We start from the raw sequence: 12722 nt of genomic DNA on the forward strand, positions 1-12722 counted from the left end.
ACTCCAGCACAGAAAATAATGGGACTGAAAAGCACCTTCAGCAAAGAGGTACACCTAAATAGTGTGCTGTGCTGTGAAATGAGGAACAAATGCTATTTGACCATTGATAAAATACTATATGACTGCAGTGTATGTAATTATGAATAAAAATACTTTTGTAGGATGTTGGGTTCGTGCATTTATTTATTGTTATAGTTGTTTCAGGTGAATCAGAAGCCAGTCCTTGCATTACTTGGAGGGGTAGTTCTTGAACAGGCGCCGGTATATACTCCACACACGGTTTAAATGGATACACTGTTTTTATAAGGTACCAATTTGCCCTATGTCACTTTTTTCATTACAGGCGGTATGTGAAGAATGGCATCTACAGTGCACCACTATTCCAAGGCAGCCCCACGCCAGTAAGTATACCGGAATAAGGGTTCTTGCTTTGTTAACTATCCTAACTTGAGTGCTGTGGTGCTTCGTCTAATGATTAATTCTGTTTTTTCTGAATTACTTGTTTGCCCCAGTCCTGATGTCATGAAGTAGGGCCACATCCTGAAGACAAGCACCCAGCTGTCTACCTAAAAAAAAGAAAAACGTAAACTCCTCCCTCTCCAGGTGTACCTACCAATGACCACCTGTACCAAGAAACCTCCTTAGTCGACTATTAAAGCAGCCCTGAAGACTGTGATCAAAGTCAAGGCACAGAAGAGGGAGGGTGGGTGGACGTAAAGATTGGGACGAGGCACCAAAATCACAGTAATTGGATTAGCGTTAATTAAAGCATTACCTCCTCATCATTTGCTCACCCAGGTCCTTTTGTCATTAGGAAATACCAAAGCAGGCAGGACCACCATATATTGCCCAGTAAGGCAGCCACCTAGAAAGATCGAAGTTGAGACACTAAAGGAGAAAGGAGCAGAAAATCAAATCCCCATGCGCTTGTACCAAAACTAACCAGAAAGCACTAAAAAGGCATAGGAGCAGGGACCCAGAATCAGCGAACACATAAAATAGCGAACCACAAGAGGCAACAAGACAGGAAAGGATACTATAGGTAGTAGCATTAACCCACAGCCAGAAATGCAGGGAAAGAGCCAGCCTGGCCCACAAGACCAGCACAAAGACCCTCCAGCAAAGCAGGTATATCCCAGCTTGAGCAAAAACGAGAAATAGAATGTTGCCAATCCCAACACCGAGAGGAGGAGGGGCAGGGACAGTAATGCCAAATGAGAAGACCCATATCCGTAACAGTCCCAAGCACCCTTGTAGTCACAGAGGAAGGGCCATAAAGAGGTACAGTGCCAGAACCAGGACACAAGAGTACATCAGTCAGAACAAGTCACCAAAGCCAAACCAAAGGGGATGTCAGAGGCAGTGCCAATAGTCACCAACAAGGCAGTAGATCAGTGTGCAAATACAGAGGAGAAAAATACCCAGCCTAAAGGAGCCGGCAAGGCAGGGTTAAAAATACTCTCAAGAAGACTGCAGCTCAAATATACCCACATATGCCAAAGAATACTATAAGCGCAGAAGATCAAATGCATGCATTCGATTAACCAAGATTGGAAGCCAGGCAAGCACAGGACCTTCAGAATACAAGGCAAGTGGGTCGAGAAACACTGGAGCATCTGATGCAGTGAACCAAACAGTCAAAAGCATATACAGCACCAAGCAAAATGCTTAATCAGACCCCGACCAAAAAATTAGTGGGAAATGAAACTCAAGGCCTGAGCAAGAAGGCAAGCAATAGTGGGCAAACCAGGCCTAGGGAAGGTCACGTTCCTTTCTCAACAATGAGCAGGTGTAGGAACAACCGGTATCCAAAGCCAGCAGATCCAACAAACAGTAGCAACAGAAGAAGCACTTCGTGCCCCAATCTCAAAGGACCAACAGCAGCTAGGACCACAAACCCTAAAGGAGCCACTAGAGGCCAAAAAAAGTACCTTTCAGAATGAGAGTAGTGGAGCAGAAGTGGAAGACCAAGCAAACACCACAATCCGGGAATTACAGGACAAAGAAAGCACAAACACCACAACCTGATGAAACTGAAGAAGCAGGGGACAGCCAACAGAGGGAATAAGCTGCACGCGAAGGGCAAGCCAGAGCTGTGTACCCCATTAAAAAAAAAACATACCAGATACTGGGGTGTTGAAAGAACAAGTAGAAAAAGGCCCAGGCATGATACCCACATCATCCATCACACCCATAGGCACACAGCAATGGTAGATGGTGGGAGGACAGCAGGGCGCTAGTACCAGCCTGGACGCCCGCAGGCAGTGGCACAATGCACAAGGGAAGCAAGCACCCAATAAACAAAGGATATAAGGATCCAACCTAAGAATCTGGACACCCATTCGGAGGAGGCAAGGAGAGAGAGAAGGCACAGACCCTACAAATGAGAACCAGACAATGCTGTGTAAGACCATTAGGGTCACACACGTAGGCTGCAGCACCCCAAGCATGGCCATGAGGGTAAGGAATACCTGAGATTTAAAAACCTGTCAAGGAGAACACAGGGCCAACAAGACCATCAGGGAGCAAGGGAACCACTCCAATAGGACAAAAGCACCCCCACCCTAGATAAGGTCATGTCCCAACAAGAAGTAAAGTGTAATGCCCGCAAACAAACTGCATACCAAATAAGCAGGATGAGCCAATATCCACTACAAAAACTGCAGCTCCAACCAAAGACAAACCAGCAAGGTCACAGAGCTCCAACTCCCTTAACACTGAAAAAACAGTACAAAACATGTGCGGAGGGACAGGAAGTGGCACAGTGGAATATAGAGCCAGCAACCACAGGCTCCAGATCCAAGAAGGACAAGAGGAACACATTCTTAGGAGACCAAGGAATATAATGAATCCACACAAAAAAGTAAGAGGTGTCAGCCTGGGGTAAAACTGCAAACGCAAAACTCCACAAGGGGAAAAAAACAATCACCACGCAATCTCAAATATTCAATCACTCACATGATCAATCTCGAATAAAGGAATCTAATAATAATAATTTAATAATGCAATCCCAGACAATTAAAAAAAAACAATATAACAACAGTCCCAATACAAATGTTGTTTTTTAATAACAAATCACATATAAAAGAAAAAATCCAACATGGGGAAGACAAAATAAGCCATCTACTATGGTCTACTGTAGGTACACTGTCCAAATTCTGGTAAATATTGATCATTTGAGTGATTGAATATTTGAGATTGTGTGGTGATTGTTTTTTTCCCCTTGGGGAGTTTTGCTTTTTCACTGTGTTACGGTGCCCTGTCCCCTTGGGGTGATAGAGACAGGAGGGCCCTCTCTCTCTTTCTTTTGGAAAGTAAAACTGCAAACACCATCATAGGAATGAGGAAGAGTGAGACAGACCATTCTAAAAAATTCCAAACCTAAAATATAGTGTGGTAGACCAATTCCCAAGCAAGAAGGCATAGCCAAGCACCAACTAGCGGAGGGAGGAGACAGCCTCGGGCAAAACCACCACGGTAAACCAGAGAGTGACCAACAATCCCTTGAAGGGGAGGTCCAGTGTTGGTTCTGAGTTATTTGAGTAAGCTGTGTATTGCAAGGGTCTTCTCTAGCTTGGGCAGTACATCATTCGCCCCTTCATTGGGTATGATTTCTACCTCAGGATACTTAGAGTAGCCATCAATAATCAATATAAAGTATTGCCCGTCTGGGAGACCCCCAAAATCGAGACTCTCACATATCCTTTTTTCTGTGATCACTGGGGATTAGGGGGGAGGTGGTTAGACCCACCAGTCTCTTGGCACCACAGATGGGACAGGACCGGACCAGCATCTCAATGTTTTGTCCAGCAAGGGGACCCACACTTTGGTTCTAAGTCAATTTTTAGTCTTCGCAATTCCTTGATGCCCGACATGGGCAAGTTGAACCACCTGATCTTGGAACGAGGTGGGAATAACCAAATGATGACCCCGCTGTAAGTACCCATCCAGGTCTGCGGCTCGCTTGTGGTGTACATTGTGGAGGCTTCCAAGGACGCGTTGGGCTTCCACTGTGAGTTGTTCACAGTTCGCTTTGAATTGATACCACTGACCACTTTTGGCAGCTTCCAAAGCTTTCTGCAGACATTCATCTCGGGCAGTGACTTGACAGATGGTGTCTACTGAAATGAGAAGAGAGAGTGATCAGTCTGCCACATATTTTATGTAGTCCTCAGTTTCTTTTGCTTCTTCTTCTTCTTCGCCCGGTGTTGCAACTCGGGAATGCCAGGACAAATAGTCAGTTGGATTAGCAGATCCCGTTGGTATTCTACTTGGCAATTCTAGTCCTGAAGTTGTAGCATCCATTTTCTATTCATGGTGGCAGCTTGGAAGCAGTCCCTTGGAACAGGGGAATGAGTGGTGTGTAGCCAGTAGTGACTACAAATGGTCTACCAGAAACATGCAAATGAAAATGCGGGCACGCCCCAGTGTATTGCTACTGCTTTGTTTTCTATCTGGGAGTACTGCTCCCCTGTTGTCGTGAAGGATCAGCTCAGAAAAGCCACTGGGGTTCATTCTTCTTCCTCAGTCTGCTGCATCAACATGGCCTGAGGCCTCAGAGACCTTCCACGGATATGGAGGTCTCTTTTGCAGGGTCAAAATACACCAGAGTGGTATTGGCGGGCATGGCATCTTTGGTGGCTTGAAGTGCTGCTTCTTGTTCCAGGCCCCAGTTCCATGGTGTTGCTGACTTTGTGAGGTCTTAGAGTGGTTGAGTCAATGTTCTGAGGTGTTTAGTGAGGCGTCTGATAAATCTGCCGCAGTAATTGACCATCCCCAAGAAGCTCTGTACTTCGAACTCTGTGGATGGCGGGGGGGCTCTTTGATGGCACATATCTTCCCAGGGTCCGGTGCTACGTCTTCATGTGAGAAAATGTATCCAGAGAAACTCAGCTGCCTCTTTAGGAACTCCCATTTGTTGCTCTGAATGGTGAGCCCTGAGTCACATAATCGTTGCAGCACTTGGGGTAGTCTGGTGTTGTGCTCTTGAACTGTCTTTGCATATTCCTGGATGTTGTTGCTAACATTTACAACTCCTTGGGGGCCTACTAGAAGTTCCCGAATGGTGTTTCGAAACACTTATGTGGCGCTTGAGATTCCAAGATTTAGCCTTGTACCACTGACATGAGTGGAGAATGTTGTTATGTACCTGGACTCCTCTGCTAGTGCCAACTGCTGGTAGCCGTATCTAAGATCAACTTTCGAGAACCGCTGGGCGTCGCTTAGTTCTCGAATCTGATCATCACTGGTGGGCATAAGGTGACATTCCCTTTTTATGGCTACGTTCGGTATTCTCTTATCCACACATATGTGGACTTTGTCTGGTTGTTTCGGCTTTCGGGTCAACACAATGAGGGATAACCACAGTGTGGATCCCGACACCTATCAATTATGCCTTCTGCCTAGAGTTTGTCTAGTTCTTTCTTCACCTATGGCCTGAGGTGGAAGGCGATTCTCTGGTGTTGGAGGGCTACTGGTTGTACAGACAGGTCAGTTTGCAACTTGATTTCTTTTACTTTTAGGCATCCTGTGCCTTGAAACACCTCCTGAAATTCTACGAAGAGGATAGCTACTCATTGTTGGTTGACTCTGAATGCAGAGGTGACAATGCCAAGTGCTTCCGCTGTGCGGCATCCGAGTAGCTTCCACCGTGACATATATCAGGGATTCAATGACTTGTGCCCCTTGAGCAATTGTTTTTGTGAAGTTTCCTCACATTGACAGAGATTTGACTTGTCCATATACGAACACTCTGATGGACATTTTTTGGAGTGGTGTTGCAGGCAGGAGTGTTTCTGCTCACATCAGGTTTACTGATACTCCAGTGTCCACAGTGGCCATTATGGGGTGTGCCCCCACGTGTATCTGGCACTAGGGAAGGTGGTGTTGTGGCATCCCCTATTGTGAATATGGAAAGTGCTACATATTCCACTGCATTGTCCATGTCATTGAGTTTCTGTGATAATGTTCACTGAGGGGCGTGAGGAGCGCCCTCTCCTAGATTTACATACTTTTGCAAACTTATTGAGTTTTCTGCACCATGCGCATTTGCGACCTTTTGTGAAGCAGTCTGCTAGGTAATCTGCGGGACTACCATAGTATCTGCACATTTTAGTTAGCAATGTATTCTTCTTGGCTTTGTTTGGTCCTGGTATCGGTGTAACCACGTTGACAGATTTCATCTTCACAGTCCTCTGCTGGGCTGCTTCCATGTGGGACTTGCAAGCTTTGGACAGTTCCTTGGTTTGCCTTAGTATCAGAATGTCTGTCAGTGATTTCCCTGACTCCTGCAGGATGCACTCTCTGATTTCTGCAGAGGCCGAACCCTGTATTATTTACCCTTGAATTTCTTCTCTCTCAGCGGCAAACCCACATGTGCTCACCAGTTCTTTAAGCTGAGTTTAAAAAGAGTCTATTGATTCTTCAGCATGCTGTCTTGCTTGTCAAAATGCAAATATTTTGCAATCTTGATTGGCCCTTGTTTGAAGTATGCATTCAGTGCTGCTATGAGTGTTGCATGTGTTGATGGGCGGCTCCGGTAATAATTTTGCAGATTCTGTCGATAGTTTTGCCCCCTAGGTGTAAGATCATGGCCCTTTTTCTCTCATCTTCTACTTGCGATGGTTCGACGTACAGCTCCACCCTTTCAACCCAGTCACAACACCTGGGGGCTTGCGCTGATGGTGCACCTTCCATGGGGCACCTTCCACCACAAAAGGTTTGATGGGTGGTATATTTGTCATGCTGGTGATACTTCTTATGAAGACTGCTGGTGGGTCGGGTGAGGCTGGGCGGGCTGCCTGTCTGGATTACTGTGGCTCAATTGTCAGCTATATAAGCAGATGGTAAGCATGGCTGTTTGATAATGGGTGCTTTGGTTATGCCCGAGCTGCACAAACCTCCAGGTTATTCTCTCCCCCCTTTTTTTTTAACATGCATGAGTTCATTATTCAGCAATTGTGGCTGTGAAGGTAGTTTCACAAGCAGGTACAGGTGTGGCATGTATGAGTTGTGCTTCTTCACCTGTGTGCTGTATCCTGCCCTGTGGCTGTGCTTGGGGCTGGCAGTATGCTGAATGCTGAAGGGCTCAGCCATGTGCAAACAAGTATTAATTCTGGGTGGTGACCAGACTGTGGCTGCAGGGGGCCTTGTGCCACTGCATCAAGCGCACTAACCCTCAAAGCCTCTGGCAGCAGATCAGTGCATGCCACGCTTTCCATTCTGTGTGGTCCTTGCCCACGTGGTTGATCAGCAGGCGATGTTGATGCTAGCAACTGGAGGGTGTGAGAGGCCTTGTCTTCCTGATGTAAGTGGCAACACGCAGCTCAGGTTGCCGATGCTTGGAGAGGCGCAACACGAGCACCGCGCCCTCCAGGAGGGGGTACCCAGCCACTGCATACTCAGTGGACAGATAGAGGAGCATGCTGGTTTGAGGGAATAGTGAACCCTTGTCGCTAAAGTTGTGTCGCAGCGCACAGGGTTTTGCACTAGGCCCAGCAGACCTCGACAGTGTGGGCATGAAATAAATACAGACCGGCATGCATTTGCTAGCATGGGCGCCAGAGTCTCACCTGACTCTCCGTCGGCCCAACCCGATATTTATTAACAAGGTACCACGTGGGATCAAATCCTACCAACAGTATCACTTATTACAAATTACCACACCCCAGTTACATCACTGGGGTGACATTCAAGCCCCATGACAAACCTTCCGAACAATAAAAATGAAGTGGAGTTACCTGAACCCTTGAATACCGAATCCGGGCACATGATGGTTGACTTATTGCCAAAGGGAGGACGAGAATGCTGTTCCACCATAAAGGTCAGAGATTGAGAGCCAATTTGAACTTCTTAAATATTTAAATGAATTTGAAGAGTTAATGGAGTAAATGAAGTGACCTGTCCTTGGACTATAGAGAAGCAAAAGACACTCTCTGGATCAGGATATGAATTTGGTGATGATTAGTGAGTTTGTGCTTGTATGACTTATATCGGATGCAGAAATGAAAGGAATGTGTTGGGGGGATATTCAGTTGTCCTGAAGAAGGTGGTGGAAGGACTTTGAAAGACTACCGAAACGCGTTGACACAAGCTGAATTGCTGGACCCATTGGGACGGGCCTAAAATAGATTAGAGACTAGGTGCACAAATCAATTAGCCAGTATATACCAAACTTGGGACAGCATAAGATGATAGGTTAGGGAGGATGTCTTGTGTTTTGTTTCCCATATTATTTGTCTTAAATTAGTTTTCTTCTAGTGGTTTGCTGCTGGGCCGACAAGGTTTTAGAATAGTTGTTTTATTTTTGTATTTTATATGGGATTATTTATTAAATAATTTTCTATATATTCATTTATTAAGATTGTTCATTGGAGTGAGTGAGTGCTTGAGAAGTGTGTTGCGTGGTGGACAGTTCTTTGTTCCCCCAAGGGGTAAGGTTCAAGCCCAGAGATGGAGTGGGGGAAGGTCAAGCCACGGTCACCCCTGGATAAGGAGTGTTAACCCAATCAACAGGCAGGCAAGGAACATCAGAACCAGCACAACACAGACCCACAACAAGCCCAGCAAACAGGCAGCAGCATAGAGGCAGACATGACTAAGGTGTGCAGGACGCACATCGGATATGCTCCAAGTCCAGCAGGGGGAATAAATGGAAGCACAAGACCAGCTCACACTTCAGCAACAAAATTGGGGGTGCATTCACCTGTCCATTACTGAAGGATGCTCCAGCACCCCGCACTAAGCAGGCATTCTCAAGCCCAAGTCACTTTTGGAGTCAGTGAAGGAGAAGACAAACAGAAGAATCAGTACAACAAAACCATTAGAGAGACAGAAATACAAATAACCATGGAGCAGTGTCAGCAGGGAGCACAGGTGGCAACCAAATACCGGCCAACACCCTAGGTCAGAGGAAGGACATTTATCTCTTCATGAGTCTAGGTGCCCCAGTGTTGCATACAGGGATAGAAATCTCCCAGCTCAGGCCAGCAGAGATCACATTGGGAAGGATCCAGGCCCTGCCCGTGCAATCCACAGCATGAATAGATAACTTTCCAGAGGCCAACAGCATCATCAAGCAGAACGGACACAAACCTTGCCCAATGCCAATCAGAAAGAAGTGAAGAACAGTATAAATATCGTAAGAGCACCACACAGACACCAAGGAGGTTGGGACATACAATACTCATCAACAGATGATGGGAAATGGGAACATCCAACAAGCCCAGCAGAGAGAAGAGTGAGAATCCCAACTCAACCCCCACCTCAGGAAGAGTAAATTGAGGGGGGCACTTGTCTGTCTTCAATTGATAGGGGCTCCAATGCAACACAGCAAACGAGTGTATTGAGGTTTCAAGCCTAGCCTGGAGCATACAAAGGGGAAGATTTGTGCCCAGCCCCCTGTCCTGGAGGGGGGAATGTGGAATCCACATTCATCAAGTGCTGACATCAACATCCTGAAAAGCAGCCACAACTCTAGGAAGGACAAGTCAAACATACGATTCAGCACCACCCATCCCCAAACTGTAGGGGGTGTAGGTGCACACAAAGCCAGTATAAACTAGACCACAGGCCTAGATGGCCCCACAAAATAAGCAAAAGCCAGAACAACAATCAACTGCAAGGAGAAAACACACCAAAAGGACCCACGAGGTAAGCAGGAATTCCCATTCAGAGACAGGAAACACAGGGTGACTTTCTCCTAAAGGAGATAGATAAAATAAGAGGTTTCTGAATAGAGGCTGTCCTTTAAAGCACACTTGAAGAGTGGAGTTTATATTTGTTCCTTTTAGGCTGACTGTGGAGTGCCTGTCTCCAGGGGGTGAACACACCTCATTACACAAGAACGGGAATGAGTAAGTGATGAGGTAATGAAATCTTTCTATGCAAATATGTATGTATATGTTAGAGAGTAAAGGCAAGTAGCACAGAGTAGCAAGCAAGCAGACCCATTGTGGCAGTGGAGCGGGAAACGTTGGGAGGATTCAGAATCCTTTGCAGTGGGAAGAGGAGAAAGAGTTTATTACTTGAAGGGCTTACTGGCCGAAAGAGCTCAAAGGTCTTTGCGGTTGTTGTTGAAGGTTGCTTCCTTCAAAATCTGTCTTTTGATTTTTTTCAATACTTTGGGAGCAATATTGCAACCCTCCTGTACAGAGGGATGTAATTCCTGGTCTTGGGGAACTATGATGAGAAGGTTTGTTTCCTGGTTCTTTTTACAGGTTGGGCAGCTTTCCATTATCACTTCACAGGTCACTGACATGTAGAAACATTATGGGGGTGTAAGGAAATGCCTCCTTGGCATGGTTATCCCCTGACTTTTTGCCTTTACTGATGCCAAGTTATGATTTGAAAGTGCGCTGAGGCCTGCTAACAAGGCCCCAGCACCAGTGTTCTTTCCCTAAAACTGTACCTTTGTCTCCACAATTGGCACACCCTGGCATCCAGGTAAGTCCCTTGTAACTGGTACCCCTGGTACCAAGGGCCCTGATGCCAGGGAAGGTCTCTAAGGGCTGCAGCATGTCTTATGCCACCCTGGGGACCCCTCACTCAGCACATGCACACTGCTTACCAGCTTGTGTGTGCTGGTGGGGAGAAAATGACTAAGTCAACATGGCACTCCCCTCAGAGTGCCATGCCAACCTCACACTGCCTATGGCATAGATAAGTCACCCCTCTAGCAGGCCTTACAGCCCTAAGGCAGGGTGCACTATACCACAGGTGAGGGCATAGGTGCATGAGCACTATGCCCCTACAGAGGACTACCCTGCATCTAAAAGGACCAAGAACTCCCAAGGACAGTGGCCCTGTTCCAAAGAAACTGAAACTTTGCAACAAAGAAGCAACTTTTAAAGACCACACGTTTCCTGCCGGAAGCGTGAGACTTTCCACTCTGCACCCGATGCCCCTGGCTCGACCTGCGGAAAACCAACACTACAGGGAGGACTCACCGGCGACTGCGAGCCCGTGAGTAGCCAGAGTTGACCCCCCTGAGCCCCCACAGCGACGCCTGCAGAGGGAATCCAGAGTCTTCCCCTGACCGCGACTGCCTGCTTCAAAGAACCCGACGCCTGGGAAACACACTGCACCCGCAGCCCCCAGGACCTGAAGGATCCGACCTCCAGTGCAGGAGCGACCCCCAGGTGGCCCTCTCCCTTGCCCAGGTGGTGGCTACCCCGAGGAGTCCCCCCCCCCCCCTTGCATGCCTGCATCGCTGAAGAGAGCCCTGGGTCTCCCATTGAAACCTATTGCAAACCCGACGCCTGTTTGCACTCTACACCCGGCCGCCCCTGTGCCGCTGAGGGTGTACTTTTTGTGCTGACTTGTGTCCCGCCCGGTGCCCTACAAAAAACCCCTGGTCTGCCCTCCGAAGTCGCGGGTACTTACCTGCTGGCAGACTGGAACCGGGGCACCCCCTTCTCCATTGAAGCCTATGCGTTTTAGTCACCACTTTGACCTCTGCACCTGACCGGCCCTGAGCTGCTGGTGTGGTAACTTTTAGGTTGCCCTGAACCCCCAACGGTGGGCTACCTTGGACCCAACTTTGAAACCTGTAAGTGCTTTACTTACCTGAAAAACTAACAAATATTTACCTCCCCCAGGGACTGTTGAATTTTACACTGAGTCCAATTTTAAAATAGCTTATTGACATTTTTGCCAAAACTGTACATGCTATTGTGATGATTCAAAGTTCCTAAGATACCTGAGTGAAATACCTTTCATTTAAAGTATTGTTTGTAAATCTTGAACCTGTGGTTCTTAAAATAAACTTGAAAATATATGTTTCTATATAAAAACCTATTGGCCTGGAATTGTCTTTGAGTGTGTGTTCCTCATTTATTGCCTGTGTGTGTACAACCAATGCTTAACACTACCCTCTGATAAGCCTACTGCTCGACCGACCTACCCCAAAATAGAGCATTAGAATTATCTCTTTTTGCCACTATCTTACCTCTAAGGGGAACCCTTGGACTCTGTGCATACTATTTCTTACTTTGAAATAGTACATACAGAGCCAGCTTCCTACATTGGTGGATCAGCGGTGGGGTACAGGACTTTGTATTTGCTGGACTACTCAGCCAATACCTGATCACACAACTAAATTCCCAAAAAATGTCATTAGAAACTGATTTTTGAAATTTTAGCTATTTTTCTAAATTTTTAAAAGTCCTGATAGGGCCTTGTGTTAGTCCCTGTTAGCATTTCTTTTAGAGTTTAAAAGTTTTTGTAAGTTTGGATTAAGTTCTAGAGATAGTTTTAGATTCTTAAAAAGTATTCCAACTTTTAGAAACAAAATGCCTACTACAGAAGAGATAGTGATGGAACTCAACCTCACCCCTTACCTGCATCTTAGGACGTCAGAGTTAAGGTCTCTCTGCAGAATCAAAAAGATAAAAACTGGTTCAAACCCTACCAAAGTACAGCTCCAGGAGCTCTTGGCAGAGTTTGCTGAAAACAACCCCTCTGATGATGGCCTCACAGAGGGGGACACTAGTGATTTGGAGGAACTCCCACCTCCAGTCCTAGATAGGGATACCAGGGTTTCTCCAACCCTGACTCCGCAAGTGATAGTCAGAGATGCTGCTTCTTTCACAGGAGAGTCCAGCAACTCTGGAAGCATTGAGGGCATCCTCAATGAAGATGACCTCCTGTTAGCCAGGATGGCCAAAAGATTGGCTTTGGAAAGACAGATCCTAGCCATAGAAAGGGAATGACAAAAGATGGGC

The 12722-nt window shown here is 46.6% G+C and overlaps 1 protein-coding gene across 1 annotated transcript in view; it reads left to right on the forward strand.

Annotated features, from left to right (window-relative positions):
* The window catches only part of LOC138283656 (uncharacterized), a 426145-nt gene that overhangs the window by 283218 nt on the left and 130205 nt on the right, over positions 1 to 12722 (forward strand). The window contains exon 6 of the mRNA XM_069221591.1: positions 344 to 401. Coding sequence (XP_069077692.1) covers positions 344 to 401 — 58 coding nt within the window. The remainder of the gene's footprint in view (positions 1 to 343; positions 402 to 12722) is intronic.

Source organism: Pleurodeles waltl, chromosome 3_1 (genome assembly GCF_031143425.1).
Source record: "Pleurodeles waltl isolate 20211129_DDA chromosome 3_1, aPleWal1.hap1.20221129, whole genome shotgun sequence".
NCBI classification, from domain to species: domain Eukaryota; kingdom Metazoa; phylum Chordata; class Amphibia; order Caudata; family Salamandridae; genus Pleurodeles; species Pleurodeles waltl.